The following is a 17,380-nucleotide window of genomic DNA, read 5'->3' on the forward strand; positions in this document are numbered from 1 at the left end:
CACACATACCAAATCTAAAAAAAACCAACAAATACCACGACACCAGCTCCGTCACTGAAATGTTACAAACTCTAAACTGGACAACTCTAGAAAAAAGGCGAATAAGAACACGCATCATCTTTGCCTATAAAATAATACACCATCTTGAAGCTATTTATCCAACAGACCTGCTCATCCAATCTGACACAAGAACAAGACAAAATTCACACAATCATTCCTACAGACCAATACAAACATCTAAAGACTCATATAAATACTCATTTTATCCAAGAATAATACTACAAAGGAACCTTCTACCTGTAGCTGCAGTAAAATGTACTACACTAGACTATTTCCAAGAACAGATCCCAATATCTGTTATCAACAAACATCTACACATCTATACTATTAAATGAGAAGACCTCATTTTGTGTGTCACTTCTCTTCCTTCCACAATGAATTAATCATCATGCCTCTGTGTCCTAAAGGTACCATGCATAGTCTCATTTGTCATCCTCGCTTATGATTAGGGTTTGACACTAACTAATTGTATGTACTAGCCTGCAGGGCTAGTGAAATTATTATTCTACTAGTCCTATTGTCAATGCACTAGCCATCGGCACGACCCTATCTAGGAGGGTCTGGGGGCATGCCCCCCCCAGAAAATTTTGATACAAATGAAGCTGAATCCTGTGTTCTGGAGCATTTCCAGAGGGTTTTGAACATGTTTTGTTTCATGAAATTTCACTGGTTCGCTAATAAAAAATACCCCAAAAAAAATTTTTCATATTTTATTCATCTATAGGCTATTAAGAATGTGTTCAATTTATTTTGAAGACCCCTTTAGATCATTACTTCATCATCATCCTTATTTTACTAAACATTATTACTAGTGTCTTTAATGAAGATGGATAAGTTAGGGATTTCAAAATACACCCACAAAAGAGGAAAGGTTTGCCCTTGCTGGTTTTTGTCATAATTCTTCATCGACTCCTTCTTTTCCCTTGTTGTTTTAGTATATATTTTTTTGCAGGACAAGATTTATTTCCTAAAAATCTGTATATTTTTACCAGAGACCAAGGAATTGTATAGTATACAAATCCTTGCAGAGACCTATAATTTTGTTTTTATGACAATAATTCAGTGATATTGTTTGACTCAAATTACATTCAAAATACAGCTTTTTCCCCTAGAGAAAATTCCCAATTACTATAAAAATGGCTTAAAATTCCTCCCAACAGTGATGGTAGTTGTAGTAATGTATGTAAATTTCGTATTCATGTTATTTTTTTGATATTAAGAAAGCACTTTTGAGATCCAGGTTTCTGATTAGGGAGCTACCATTTGATATTTATGGGGGGGGCTAGGATGAAATTTGAAAAAAATAGGCAGGACAGGAGTTTTGAGTAAAAAAAAAGGCAGGATGAGATTATTTGCAAAATAAAAGGCAGGATGACAATTTAGTTTAATGAAAAAGTCAGGATAAACTAAAAAAAAAAGGCAGGACCGAATAGAGTGAAAAATAAAAAGGCAGGACAGAATAGAGGGAAAAACTAGAGGCTCTCAAGAGCCTGTGTCACTCACCTGATTCTACTTTGGTTTTGGAAATCATGTTAAAATAGATTAAAATCATAACAGATACCCTAATAATGAGTGAGGCCAAATTTGGTTTAATATTGGCCCTGTAAGTTAATAAAAAATCCTGGTGGCCATCTTGAACAGTAAATCAGCAACAAAGTAGCAACACTTCATCAGTACCTCATAAGAAACTATTATGCCATGTTTGGTTTCATTCCATTCAGTGCACCTCTAGAAGAAGCATTTGTATGTATTTCCAATATGGTCTTGTGTTAAAGGAAGTCCCCCGGCTGGCAGCCATCATGGATGAAGGATCAGCTTCAAAGTAACAACACTTAGTCAGCACCTCATAAGGAACATTCATGCCATGATTGGTTTCAATCCATTCAGTGGTTCTGTAAAAGAAGACATTTGTATGTATTGTCCGTAGGGTCCTTTGTTAAACACTGTCCCCAGCTGGTGACCATCTTGGGTGATGGAATGGCTTCAAAGTAACAACACTTAGTCAGCCCTTCATAAGGAACATTCATGCCATGTTTGGTTTCATTCCATTCAGTGGTTCTCTCAAAGAAAACATTTGTAAATATTTTGCATAGGGACCTGTGTTAAACTAAGTCCCCCGCAGGCGGCCATCTTGGATGATAAATCTGCTTCAAAGTAACAACACTTAGTCAGCACCTCATAAGGAACATTCATGCCATGATTGGTTTCAATCCATTCAGTGGTTCTGTAAAAGAAGACATTTGTATGTATTGTCCGTAGGGTCCTTTGTTAAACACTGTCCCCAGCTGGTGACCATCTTGGGTGATGGAATGGCTTCAAAGTAACAACACTTGGTCAGCCCTTCATAAGGAACATTCATGCCATGTTTGGTTTCATTCCATTCAGTGGTTCTCTCAAAGAAAACATTTGTAAATATTTTGCATAGGGACCTGTGTTAAACTAAGTCCCCCGCAGGCGGCCATCTTGGATGATGAATCTGCTTCAAAGTAACAACACTTAGTCAGCACCTCATAAGGAACATTCATGCCATGTTTGGTTTCATTCCATTCAATGGTTTTCTAAAAGAAGACATTTGTATGTATTTCCCATAGGGTCCTATGTTAAAATAAGTCCCCCGATGGCGGCTATCTTAGATGATGGATCGGCTTCAAAGTAACAACGCTTGGTCAGCACCTCATAAGGAACATTCATGCCATGTTTGGTTTCATTCCATTCAGTGGTTCTCTCAAAGAAAACATTTGTAAATATTTTGCATAGGGACCTGTGTTAAACTAAGTCCCCCGCAGGCGGCCATCTTGGATGATGAATCTGCTTCAAAGTAACAACACTTAGTCAGCACCTCATAAGGAACATTCATGCCATGTTTGGTTTCATTCCATTCAATGGTTTTCTAAAAGAAGACATTTGTATGTATTTCCCATAGGGTCCTATGTTAAAATAAGTCCCCCGATGGCGGCCATCTTAGATGATGGATCGGCTTCAAAGTAACAACGCTTGGTCAGCACCTCATAAGGAACATTCATGCCATGTTTGGTTTCATTCCATTCAGTGGTTCTCTAAAAGAAGACATTTGTATGTATTTCCCATAGGGTCCTATGTTAAACTAAGTCCCTTGCAGGCGAACACTTGGTCAGCACCTCATAAGGAACATTCATGCCATGTTTGGTTTCATTCCATTCAGTGGTTCTCTAAAAGAAGTCTTTGTATATATTTCCCTAAGGGTCCCATGTTAAACTAAGTCCCCCGCTGGCGGCCATCTTGGATTATGGATCGGCTTCAAAGTAACAACACTCGGTCAGCACCTCATAAGGAACATTCATACCATGTTTGGTTTAATTCCATTCAGTGGTTCTCTAAAAGAAGACATTTGTATGTATTTCCCATAGGGTCCTATGTTAAACTAAGTCCCCCGCTGGCGGCCATCTTGGATTATGGATCGGCTTCAAAGTAACAACACTCTGTCAGCACCTCATAAGAAACATTCATGCCATGTTTGGTTTCATTCCATTCAGTGGTTCTCTAAAAGAAGACATTTGTATGTTTTTCCCATAGGGTCCTATGTTAAACTAAGTCCTCGCAGGCGGCCATCTTGGATGATGAATCTGCTTCAAAGTAACAACACTTAGTCAGCACCTCATAAGGAACATTCATGCCATGTTTGGTTTCATTCCATTCAATGGTTTTCTAAAAGAAGACATTTGTATGTATTTCCCATAGGGTCCTATGTTAAAATAAGTCCCCCGATGGCGGCTATCTTAGATGATGGATCGGCTTCAAAGTAACAACGCTTGGTCAGCACCTCATAAGGAACATTCATGCCATGTTTGGTTTCATTCCATTCAGTGGTTCTCTCAAAGAAAACATTTGTAAATATTTTGCATAGGGACCTGTGTTAAACTAAGTCCCCCGCAGGCGGCCATCTTGGATGATGAATCTGCTTCAAAGTAACAACACTTAGTCAGCACCTCATAAGGAACATTCATGCCATGTTTGGTTTCATTCCATTCAATGGTTTTCTAAAAGAAGACATTTGTATGTATTTCCCATAGGGTCCTATGTTAAAATAAGTCCCCCGATGGCGGCCATCTTAGATGATGGATCGGCTTCAAAGTAACAACGCTTGGTCAGCACCTCATAAGGAACATTCATGCCATGTTTGGTTTCATTCCATTCAGTGGTTCTCTAAAAGAAGACATTTGTATGTATTTCCCATAGGGTCCTATGTTAAACTAAGTCCCTTGCAGGCGAACACTTGGTCAGCACCTCATAAGGAACATTCATGCCATGTTTGGTTTCATTCCATTCAGTGGTTCTCTAAAAGAAGTCTTTGTATATATTTCCCTAAGGGTCCCATGTTAAACTAAGTCCCCCGCTGGCGGCCATCTTGGATTATGGATCGGCTTCAAAGTAACAACACTCGGTCAGCACCTCATAAGGAACATTCATACCATGTTTGGTTTAATTCCATTCAGTGGTTCTCTAAAAGAAGACATTTGTATGTATTTCCCATAGGGTCCTATGTTAAACTAAGTCCCCCGCTGGCGGCCATCTTGGATTATGGATCGGCTTCAAAGTAACAACACTCTGTCAGCACCTCATAAGAAACATTCATGCCATGTTTGGTTTCATTCCATTCAGTGGTTCTCTAAAAGAAGACATTTGTATGTTTTTCCCATAGGGTCCTATGTTAAACTAAGTCCCCCGCTGGCGGCCATCTTGGATGATGGATCCGCTACAAAGTAACAACACTTGGTCAGCACCTCATAAGGAACATTCATGCCATGTTTGGTTTCATTCCATTCAGTGGTTCTTTAGAAGAAGTTCAAAATGTAAAAAGTTAACGCCGACGACGGACGCCAAGTGATGAGAAAAGCTCACTTGGCCCTTCGGGCCAGGTGAGCTAATAAAAAGGCAGGACAAAATTTTTCATCCTAGCCCCCCCCCCCCTCAAAATCAAATGGTAGCTCCCTTAGAATCATCACAGCGTTTGTAACACACGTGGTTTTCAACGTATTAAGTACCATCATTGTTTCCGTTTCTTTCCCCTCCCCAAAAAGTACCTTTCATGTTAAAAATGTCTGACAATCAAAATATACGTGAATAAACTGTACAATAAAGACAGCAAAGGTCAGCAAAAAATCTGGGATTTGTTGACAATTAAAATTTTGTGAAATTCCTAGTTTTAAACAAAATTTTGACTAGCCCGTCAGACTACTGTGATGAAAACTTAACTAGCCCTCCCCAATATTTACTAGCCTCGGGCTAGCGGACTAGCATTAGTGTCGAACCCTGATGATTATTCCGTTTGGGTTATTTTGGGAGGAAAACGAAAATAAAGGCGTCCGGATATTGCATCGGACGGACTTTTAAGTCATAGACAAGACTTCCGTTTAGGACTGTTTAAAATTACACATAATTTTCATAGGTACTTGGGGACAGGACAACTATTTTCATGTTTTTTTTCTGTATACTATGAACATACATATATTATAAATAAAGTGTATTTGCTATTTACTATCAATTCCAAGTTTACTTTCTACGGCAGTCACTGATATATTATGTAGAGAGTTTCTTGGAATTGATAGTAAAATAGCAAATATACTTTATTTACAGTATATATATGTTCATAGTACATTTGTATTAGAAAACGAGAAAATAATTGAAATTAACAGAAAACAAAAAATAACGGATTTTGAAAAAAGGGAGGGCTAAAAAAAAAACTGTCCTGTTCCCAAGTACCATGGGGGGTCTCTTCCTGTATGAAGGTATATACATATGTGCCGCTGGAATGGGTCCCTTTTTTGATACGTCAAATATATCAATGGGGTGCAATTTTACCGAGGAAATATATCAATAGGTAGTACTTGACCAATTGTGATATATCAATGAGTCATAATTTTTCAGTTTGTTGTGCAACGATCTTCACTGAATTTCCCAAACTGTTTGTCATTAAAATTGCATATAGGTACTATTTGAGCTGATAAATATATGTATGTGTTATGATTTCGCTGTGAAATATATGTAAAGGTAGGGATTTCACGATTATTCAATATATGAATGGGGGCTGTTTTTTAAATCCCAGCTGCACAACTGTACCCAAAATCCCATGTTGAGACCCCCCCCCCCGGAACCAAGTACCTATGACTTTTGATACCTTTCCTGAAATTCTCCAGTCATAAAATCTTTTACAAAAATTCATCCTACAACAGTTTACATACTTTCAACCTTCAACCACGCTCTAAACAAGGATTCTCACTATACAAATCCTTGCTCTAAATGCCCGTGATTTCGCGGGTGTGTTCTAGTATAATTAAAATTACAATGTAAAAAGTTTTAACCAAAATTTATACAAAACAGAAGAAAAAGAAAATTACTTTGAACTTTTATTTGTATATATTTATCTGTAAATAGAAATTATAAATCCCACGCACGCGCGGCATAGTCTAATGTCAGTGACATCAGTGCCCGTCATGTTATCATCAGTATGTTGATTGAGTGCTGAATTATAAAGAAGAAGAAGATAACTTTGAAGAATAAGTTTATTCTAAGGATCAATTAGTTTACATGGATCATATTTAAATTTACAGGGCAGTAAAGCCAGTAATGGCAGTAAATTATGCCAGTATGCTTTACTCTGGAACTGATTTTCTTCAACTAAATGTGGATTACTCTGAGACCTCACCTTCTTTTTTAAAAGGGCCATGGATCAATGATAGTGTTGATATAGTGCGGTAAAATCTGATGTCTGCTTTAGATGAAGTTTCTTCAACTTTATGAACTAACATTCCCCCTCCCCCTTTTGGCTTTTCCCAAAAAACAATCCCAAAGGATAACATTTCATTTTTGTCAAATTTTCCGAGCATTTTATAGATAAATATGTAACGCAATTATACTATTTCATAACAAACTTCATAACTGAACATGTCATCAGATTAAAATGCAATGTTTTGTCACCTCATGTTCAATCGGGTCGTCTTCTTCGTCCGACATTGTTTCTACTGTTATACTCACAGGGCATAAATTAAATATTGCTGATCCCTAATCTGATTTAAAAGAAATATTTTTTTATTATATATATTAATTTCTGTGATAATCATTATTTCGTTGGTTTTACATTTTGTATATGAATCTGATAAGCCTTAAAAACAAGAAATTGCGATTTGTTTGAACCAAGGATTTGTACAAATCCTTGTTTGAATAAGAATTATTTAGTTACGAATTTGTTTGTTACTTGTTTGTTAAGAATTATTCAGTGGAGGATTATGCCAGGCAATGGGTTAAACGCGAGAAAGAGGACGTAGATACTCTTTCTGAATGGATTAATGCTGTGAGGTCGTAGATACAAATCAGAATTAAGAAACTGAATGGTCTATTAATACCCATGCTACATCAATCTTTAAACATGGACCCAAATGTTGCAAAACACTTGTCATGCCTCCATGACAAATATGTTGTTGTCCCAACAGATAAAGCCCCAAACAACATCGTTTTTGTGTGTTAATGACATTACATATAAATAAGAAGATTTCACAATGTGTAAAAAGTAAACAATTATAGGTCAAAGTACGTCCTTCAACACGGAGAATAAACTGCTTGATAAATGAATTAGGTATTGACAATTCACTTGGAAACTCAACATATACCCCCACGACACTTACTAAAGAGGGAATCCTGGATAATCACAGAGGCGGATTTAGGGGGGGAGGGGGCCCGGCCCCCCTTTTTTTGGAAAAATTTGGTTGATTATATAGGGAATCACTGAAGCATGACTGGAGCGGACCCCCTCTTAGGCAGACAGTGGGCCCCACTTATGAAAATTTCTGGATCAGCCACTGAATCATAGGTCTGTTCTATGTTCCTTTGGAATTTCAACCAAAGATGAAGAACTGGATCTTCCATCACTGTATTGGATACCTAAACTACATAAGTGTCCTTACAAACAACGGTATATTGCTGGGTCTTCCATGTGCTCCATGAAACAGCGTTCTAAATTAATTTTTAACATAAATTTTATCAGCAATCAAAGCCGAACTTCAAAGTTATTGTGAAACTACCTATTCTAGAGGTGGCGTGAATCAGATGTGGATACTAAAAAATTCCAAAGATCTTATAGAGTACATACAATCTAAGATTCTTTAATCTTGCAATAGTATAATACTATAATCTTAGGGCCGTAAATTGCCTGCTATGTAAGTGGAAGCAGTTGAGTATCAATCTTTTTTTTTGACCCATTTTATGCAGACCAGTTTCAACCTCGCATTTTATTCCTCAGACTGATATGGCGAGACAGCAGGATTTGTAACATGCCCGAGAATGCGCCACAGGAAAATCCCGTGCTACAAAATTGGCGGGAAAGGAGTTGGGTACCGTTCAGCGATATTTACCAGATCTAAATATCGAACACACCCTGCCATTATGATTAATCACCTTGTTGGTTAAACTATAACAACCAGTGCTATTAAAATAATGTATGATTTTAACCATTTTTTTACTTTTCTGTTTTTTTTCTTTATTTTTTCTTTTTTTTGTCAGCCCGCAATAGGAGGCAACTGCCTACATGCCTCCATGTAATTTACGGCCTTAGCTGGTATTAAAACATTTAACTTTTCTACAATTTACACAATATTCCCCATTCCAAACTAAAAGACAAATTAAAAGAGTTGGTCCTGCTTTGTTTCATAAAATAAGAATGGCCAACGTAGATACAAGACTTAAAGTATCTTGTGCTAGGGAGGGATAAATCCTACATTGTACAAAATTACTCTGAATCCCACAAAAAATTCTCTGAAACAGACATTAGAGAGCTACCATTTGATTTTTTTTTTGGGGGGGGCTAGGATGAAAAATGTTGTCCTGCATTTTTTTTAGTTGTAAGTCTGTCCTGCATTTTTATTTTTCACTCTATTCGGTCCTGCATTTTTTTCTTCTTCTTCTTCCATATACTGCCCACATTCAACTTTCTGAATATACTGGCAACATTATTATTATATCCTGACTTTTTTTTACATAAATTGTCATCCTGCATTTTTTTTTTTTTTTGCCAAGTTGCTCATCCTGCCTTTTTTTTTACTCAAAACTCCTGTCCTGCCTTTTTTCAATATTCATCATAGCCCGCCCCCCCCCCCCCATAAAAATCAAATGGTAGCTCCCTTATCAAGATGCTTCATTTCTTTATTGACAACATATTTGTTACGTTTGGAGGACGTGTTTTTCAACAAACAATCGGCATATTCCCATGGGAACAAACTGTGCGGCCTTTTCTTGCCTACTTGTTCCTTTATTCATATGAGGCTGACTTTATACAGGAACTTTTAGGAAGAAAGAAAAGAAGTTAGCAGCATCCTTTAACTTTACTTTCCGCTATATAGATGATGTTCTCTCGCTAAATAATTCAAAATTTGGTGACTATGTTGAACGCACTATCCCATCAAACTTGAGACAAAGGATACAACAGATACAGTTAGGTCTGCTTTATATCTTCACTAACATCTAGAAATTTACAATGAGGGTCGGTTGAAAACAAAACTTTACGACAAAAGAGATGATTTCAGCTTCCCAATTGTGATCTTTCCATTTCTATGTAGCAACATTCCAGCAGCGCCTGCATACGGAGTACATTTCCCCAGATGATACGATATTCCAGGGCTTGTGTTTCTATCAAGATTTCCTTGATAGAGGGTTGCTGCTCACAAGTAAAAATCTTTCAATATTCACCTTATCATTTTTATCGAGACTATGTCGGTTTTGCAGTACATTTTTTTAAATAAGTAGTACCTCGGGACTTTTCTTAATCCCAATCAATGAATTTTCAATCGGCAGACCTCGGCAGCTTCCCCTACCCTAGATATTTTAGATTTTTATGTCAACACAAACAACACGTGAGAAGGATGGCGGAAGACGTCAACGAACAATCATCTCTGTTAAAACCACAGAAAAAGATATTGAAACAACAGGTCTTGCTTTTTTAAAGTAGCAAAAAATCTGTTTTCATGGAAAACTGAATATAATTTGGTTTCCTCCACCATACTTTCGGTTTCGCATTCAAATTATGAATTAATGAGTCACAATATTTTTGTCAGTTTTTGTTTTCTTTTCCTCTAGCTACTTAAAAGCGGGAAACAAAGATTTATATCAAATCTAAGAAATAAACTGACAAAAAATATGAAAATGTATGATACAAGGAAACAAATGTATACTTCTTGCATGGATATCTTCATTGAATCTAGACTAGAGTTTGAACGTGTTCAGAGAAAATGTCATTGATTGGAAAACGATGCACAGAATACATTGAACTTTCTGAAATAGGTTGTGCTCTCAAAAATAACAATACAACATCTTACGGTTCAACACAATTGGTGGAAGATTCGGTAAACTTTTTGGTAATATGAAATATATCGTGCTTGCTTTCAATGGGCTTCATGGCTATAAATTACAAAGATAAGATAAAATGTGTATAGTAGTCTCAGATTAGAGGCAACTTTATGATAACATTAAAAAAACATATTAAAAATAAAACACAATTTTTTAATGCCATAAAAAATTAAATATTTTGTCAGTCAGAAAATCAAATTAAGAGACACCTCCAAAAAAAGAAGTTTCATAAAGACAAAACAGTTTGCATTTGTTATATTTTTATATATGTTGAAATTATATGCCCGACTTGCCTGACTCATACATTTGTCAGACCGAACAAGCAATTTTTTGTGTCTGTTGCCCGTGGACAAGTAAAAAAAAAAGTTGCTTGACAATGATAATTTATATAATCATATAGAAAAATCCTCAAAATTTATTCATCAAAGTAGAAAATATATCAAATAACAAAACAAAAGCCACATGTTTAAGTAAAACAACATCAATGATCAAGAAATAGATCGATGATCAAACAACAAAAAATAAGTATGCGGACCAGGGTTTCATTAATATTTTGCGATTTTTTTCCCATTGATCCGGGATTGTCTATCAGGTTATAGCAACAATACATAGGAAATGGTCATTTTTTAATTTTGAGCTCTGATTTCTAGAGAATGAAAACTAAATTATCAGTCGAGTTGAATAAGCATCTTTCAGATAGGTCATTGGTCGGAAGTTGACCAATGTAGAAGATGCGTCTAATAAAAAATAAAGTTTTAGAGCCAATAACTTGATTTTGACAAGAAACAGAAATCAGAAGCGAAAAAGGACAAATAGTATGGAAATAAACGGAATAGAGGATTTTAAAGTTCTATAATGTTTAGATTTCACTTAGTTATCTAAAAAATCTCAAATTTACAATTGGCCTACCAAAAATAAAAATCTCAAATTTACAATCAGTCAGGGGTACTACTTGTACAAGTAATCTTTATTTACTTGAAGAAGTAAAAAAAATATACTTATATAAGTTAATTATAATGTTTGAATAATCTCCCCTTAATTTTCTCCAAAATTCACTTGTATAAGTAAATTTTTTTTACAATCCCACAAAAATTCTCAAGTTTTGAGATGTAAAAACATGCCTTTAATAATTTTTCCCAGGTTAGCTCATAATTTTTTATTAGAGTTCAGTGTTTCATCTCATTAATTCAACAAAGAAAGTGATTGCGCAAAGATCGCAAGGCCTTCAAAAATTGCTCCTTGGGGGCTTGTAAATGAGCAGTGTTCTGAAGATAACAGACAAATGAGATTTTCATTGTCCATGAAATTACACTTAAATGCTTAGTTAAGACATCTGCAAAGGACAGACAATTTAAAATTCTATTAGAGCAAAGAAGTCCTAAGAATTCAAGAAAAGAAGATAGGATGTCTTTTTCACTTATATAAGTAAAGAAATCTGAATGTCTAAGGGACATAACTAAGCCAGTTTTTTTTTACCTATACAAGTAAATAAAATACACTTGTATAAGTATCCTACAAATTTACTTATATAAGTATATTAATATTACTTCTTCAAGTAAATAAAAATTACTTGTACAAGTAGTACCCCTGACTGACAATTGGCCTACCAAAAATGTTTTTTTGGGGGAAAGGGGGGAGGGGTGCAAAGAACAATTCAATAACAATGAATAATTTGGTTTTCATCTCTTCATTAACTTTAAAACTTTGCACAGGGTCACAGTGAAGAAAATATAAATTATGATATAATCTCCAAGGTTTGTGTAAGCTAGCATCGAAAAACATTGCAAAATTAGCCTCTAGATTCTTCAGTTTAAAGTTGTTTTATTGGTTGGTTTCTATCACATTGGTGTATACTCTACTTATCTTTTTACAATTCTAACATACAAACAAAGAGTTCAACAATTGCAATAATAAACACACAAAAGATTCTGAATTTACAGTCATCAGTGATGTTATTTTCAGACATCTTATACCTCTACTTTGTCATCTCAACAAGGAGTCAATACAGTGACTAGTAGTATCAATGAGCCCCGTAAAACACATGTACCTAAACATATACCTGATGAAAAGATACTGTCTGGAAAGTATGAGGTAAGTATATAGAAAATATATAAAAAAAAGAACTTAATCAAAAGTTTATTGCAAAAAACTTATCGAAGATTATACCAGGCTTATAATCTTGTATGCCAGACGTGTTTCGTCTACAAAAGACTCATCAGCATGATCAGTGATACTCTAATAAAAGTTAAAAAACGTAGACTTGAAATAAAAAGTGACTACCACGGTATAACATTTTCTTTCTTGGTCCATTCTGACTATAGCTTAAAAAGGTTCACATGATTTCTGATTATTGTTAAATTGAGATAAACAGATAAAGTGTTGTTTAATCTATTTGTTAGATCATAGATGTACATTGTTCATAAGAGTGTGTTGAGTGGTACCATCCTGTTCCTAGTACAAAATACTTCATTTCTACTTCAAACAATACACAAACAATTTACTTTTTATAATATTACCAACAGTTTTCAGCTGACATTTGATTTTCACAATATCAGCTGGAGTAATCTTTGTGTTAACAATTTATTTTTTTTATAAAAATTTAAGTTTTCTCAACGCTGATCAAACCAATTATCATATAAGTGTCAACTTTTTGATTGGTCCTTGTGTTTGCCATTTTTATTACAACTGAGCAGGGTTGGCAAAAACCCAGGTTTTATGAGTATTGCCCAGCCCAGTTTTACCGGGTAATACTGGGTAATACTGGGCAATACTGTTATTTCATTGGCACTCATACCACATCTTCCTATATCTATGAAGACGCATAAGACAAATATGAAAAGCTTTTCTTAATAATCCTCCTAAAAATCTAATCGCCATTCTGTCTAGATTGGTCAAAGTGTTGACTTAAAGTCGAAGAATTCAATTTAGTTTTTTAATAGATATAACTAATATTAACAATTAACAATTATATGTAAGGAAAACTGCTTTTAAACATTTTTTTTCATTACTAGAAATGTTTACTAAGTTTTAGCATATGTTTTTGTACATTATCCAAGTGTAACGAAGTTATAAATGATCAATTAGACAAAACAATATGTAATACTGAAATAGATGTGACATGTTTAAAAGAAACAATTTGTAAAGAAGAAGTCTTGAAAGCTGTAATTCATGCTAAACTTCTTAAAGCAGCAGGGATAGATGATATTCCAGCCGAGGTCATGAAAAATGACGCAGCAATTGATTTATTTTTTAAATCATAAGTGGATGCTTTAACCTAGGAAAGGTACCCTCTCAATGGAATAATGGAATAATGGAATTATTAATCTGATTCTTAAACCAGGAGCAGATGACGACAGACAACCTTTGAACTATTGTGGAATTACTCTGATTTCCGTTCAGTGCAACATGTATTGCTACTTATTGAATCAGCATTTAAGTGCTTGGCTTGATCAAAATATTTTATGCGATGAGCAAAATGGATTTAGAGGTAGGTGGTTGCAGCTGTGAGGAACATATACACTCACTTCACTCAGTATTAAATGACCGAAAAAATATCAAGGAAATCATCTTATGTGTGTTACGTTGACATGCGGAAGGCGTTCGACACCGTGGAACATTATTTATTGTGGTACAAGCTACAGAAGGATGGTGTATGAGGAAAATATTTAACCGTTCAATCACTGTACAATGATTTAAGATGTATAGTCCATGTAAATGACAACCTAACCCCATGATTTGAAGTGGAGGCTGGTGTGAAACAGGGCTGTATTTTGTCGCCTACACTTTTTTCTGTGTACTTAAATGATTTGACTGAACGTATAAACTCTCTAAACTGTGGCGTAATTATAGACGATTTCCAATTAAGTATTCTCCTGTATGGTTACGATATAGCGTTGATTGCACCAGATAAGAACAGTTTGCAAAGTATGCTAAATGTGGTGACAGATTGGTGTTCAGTGTGGAAATTGTCTATCAACATTAATAAGACTAAGGTTGTTCATTTTTTACCACAATCTTACAGTAAATCAGATTTTATGTTCCATTGCTCTGATAAAGTCATCGATTATAGTGACAGTTACAAGTACCTTGGAGTATGGATTGATGAACATTTGACTTTTTTGAAAAACGCAAAAGAACTGTCAAAGGCTGCTAGTCGTGCTAATCGTGCATTAGGAACGTTATTTGCAAAAGTAGTAGAGACAGGAGACGGGAGGTATGACGCTTAAAGTACCAAACTATACTCATCTACAGTAGAACCGATATTGATGCGGTGTTTGGGGCACAAAGAGTTTAGTTGAATCACTCCTGTCCAAAATAGAGGTTGTAAATACTTTCTCTCTGTAGGAAAGCATACATCAAATATTGCGACGAGAGGTGATATGGGATGGACAATTGGACATCATGTTTGACTAAACAATGCATACACTTTTATCGACTTTTGTGCAGTGTTTTACGTACTGATGAAACAAGAAAATCATATAAAATTTTGAAGTGGATTTCACGTCGAAGAAAAGGATGGACTTTCGAAGTTGAAATGACTATTAATCGGTTGTATGTTAGAGATACGTTTAATGACTTATCTATATCAACAAAATGTGCCATGCGATTGGTTAGCGATAAACTTGACAGATCTAACACATGAAATGGGAATAAGCTTCGGAAGTTGCGTATGTACAAAAGCTCTGTGAAAACTGAACCATACGTTAAGTTAAACATTTCTGGAATAGACGTTAAGTTAAACATTTCTAGAATTGACATTAAGTTAAACATTTCTAGAATGGAAAGACGAACTATGGCCCTTTTCTGCTCAGGCTCCCTTCCTCTTGCAATTGGAGTAGGGAAATACTCCAAGCAGCCTACGTCTACATGTATTGTGTGACTGTAGAGCCATTGTAAATGAAAAACATTTCCTAATGGAATGTCCTTTTTATAGGTATCTAAGATATGACTTGTTTAACGAATGTTTTAAACACATTACGAATTTTAACAATCTAAACATTAATAACAAATTTCCAAGTATTATGAATGGCATAGATATCCACTTTATTTTTGTAAAAGTCTACAAAAATTTTTTATCCATAGAAAATTATTTTTATAATGATCAACTTTTTATGCCTAATTTGAACAAATAATAGGGTATTAAATTTTTAAAAGGTTTATATTTTTAAATAGATAAATTTTTACTAATTTATTAGATTATGTGATTTTTATTATAAATAGGATACTTTGAAAATTTTTATCATTGGTGTGAAATGAGTATATGTTTTATATAACTTATTATTAGAGATTTATGCTCAGGATTATTCATTTGTGAAAAAGACGTATATTTTAAAAAAAATTTATTTTTACACTGTCTTAATTTGTAAATAGTTATTTGGTATAATATAGTGTCTTGTAAGTCAGATTTTTGGCTGGATATTGGTTGTTTTAATCGGAGAAACTTTTGACCCTGTCTCAAAGATGGTTCATTATATCTATATGATGTAGGATGCACTTGCATCATAGACAAAATCAAAGAAAACACAAGAAAAATTTTATGTTATATTTGTCACCTTCTTTGTATTTCAGTCACTATTATACCTCAATCAATCCAGGATAGGGGTATATGAGCCCAGATTAATGGACAGTTCTAGTTTTAACTGTCTCTGAATTAACAAATTATAAGTGTTAAATGAGAAGACTAAGCCATGCAAGATAGAATGACAATAGCATATTCATGTTTTTGAATTTTGGTTATCTGAATTAAATTTAATGAAGAATGGAAATAAAATTAAGAAAGAAAAAAGAAATGATAAAATGGAATCAATTATCCCTCCTCAAAAAAAAACTGATCCAGAAATTGTAGGAGCAAGTTCAAATAACAGCAAATGAATAAGGGTGAAGTAATGTTTGTCTAAACTAATTACAGTTTCAATACATATAAATATGAGAAGATGTGGTATGATTGCTAATGAGACAACCCTCTTCCAAAAACCATATGACATAAAAGTTAACAACTATAGGTCAGCAGACTGCTTTCAACAATGAACAAAATCCATACTGCATAGTAAGCTATAACAGACCCTTAAATGACAAACGTAAAACAATTCAAACGAGAAAACTAACAGCCTGATTTATGTACACAATAATAAACGAAAAACAAATTTGATATACAGAAACAAACTACAACCACTGAATTACAGGCTCCTGACTTTGGACAGACACAATACATGTATAGGATCTAACATAAGCAAAAATGTTTGTTTTCAACTATTGTGAGAAAGTCAATATTTCTACATGTTCTAGGAGAGCGCGTTTGAGTTTTTGGTGAAAAATATAGAATTCTACAATTAATAAAAAAATTTAATTCTGATCAGTTTCCCATATTTCCTCACAGAAGAAAAAAGAACAACATAAATTACCGGTATACAGTAATTATTTATTAATATATAATGTTAATAATAATAAATTTTCTGTTTCTAGAGTCTGGATTATGACATCGTTGAAAATGACCTGTTTGAGGAGATGCTTAAAAATAATACAAATAAGGTAACTTAATATTGGAGACTGGAAGACCAAGGTTTTACTACTTGAGAAAATACCAAAGTAAAAGAGATAAAACCAATTAGAGTTCTGAGAGATTTTAATAAAAATAGGGAAATAACCCTATGACTTACCAGCTGTATACACAAACTATTGTTGCTTTAAAATAGGGAAAAAAGTAAACTGAAAAGGAACAAGGTAAAGGAATAAACTCATCATAGACACCAGGCTTGTAATTTTGTATGCTGGACACACTTTTAGTCTTCTAAAGACTCGTCAGGGACAATGGAAATTAGAACGAGAAAAATAGAATAAGCAATCGAATAAAGACTATGTATTTATTTTATTTGTTTGGTTTTTAATTTGTTTTTGTTTATCTTATTTGATTATTTTGTTTTCGCATTTTATAATGATCCAATAATTCCTC

General features: G+C 34.4%; 2 protein-coding genes across 3 annotated transcripts in view; one reads left to right on the forward strand and one right to left on the reverse strand.

Annotated features, from left to right (window-relative positions):
* LOC127709705 (DNA-directed RNA polymerase III subunit RPC5-like) overlaps window positions 1–7,054 on the reverse strand; it is an 81,912-nt gene extending 74,858 nt beyond the window's left edge. Inside the window, exon 1 of the mRNA XM_052215363.1 lies at window positions 7,015–7,054. Within this exon, the coding sequence (XP_052071323.1) occupies window positions 7,015–7,050 (36 nt within the window). The 5' untranslated portion in view covers window positions 7,051–7,054. The remainder of the gene's footprint in view (window positions 1–7,014) is intronic.
* Window positions 7,055–9,884: 2,830 nt separating this feature from the next.
* The window catches only part of LOC127709701 (H(+)/Cl(-) exchange transporter 7-like), a 64,239-nt gene continuing 56,743 nt past the window's right edge, over window positions 9,885–17,380 (forward strand). Inside the window, exons 1-3 of one of the 2 annotated variants that reach the window (XM_052215349.1) lie at window positions 9,885–10,013; window positions 12,394–12,522; window positions 16,894–16,959. In XM_052215349.1, the coding sequence (XP_052071309.1) occupies window positions 9,948–10,013; window positions 12,394–12,522; window positions 16,894–16,959 (261 nt within the window). In that variant the 5' untranslated portion in view covers window positions 9,885–9,947. Of the gene's footprint in view, window positions 10,014–10,058; window positions 10,440–12,393; window positions 12,523–16,893; window positions 16,960–17,380 lie in introns of those variants that run through there. The other variant, XM_052215348.1, reaches the window with a different exon arrangement.

Source organism: Mytilus californianus, unplaced genomic scaffold (genome assembly GCF_021869535.1).
Source record: "Mytilus californianus isolate M0D057914Y unplaced genomic scaffold, xbMytCali1.0.p SCAF_7, whole genome shotgun sequence".
In the NCBI taxonomy this organism is placed as follows: Eukaryota; Metazoa; Mollusca; class Bivalvia; order Mytilida; family Mytilidae; genus Mytilus; species Mytilus californianus.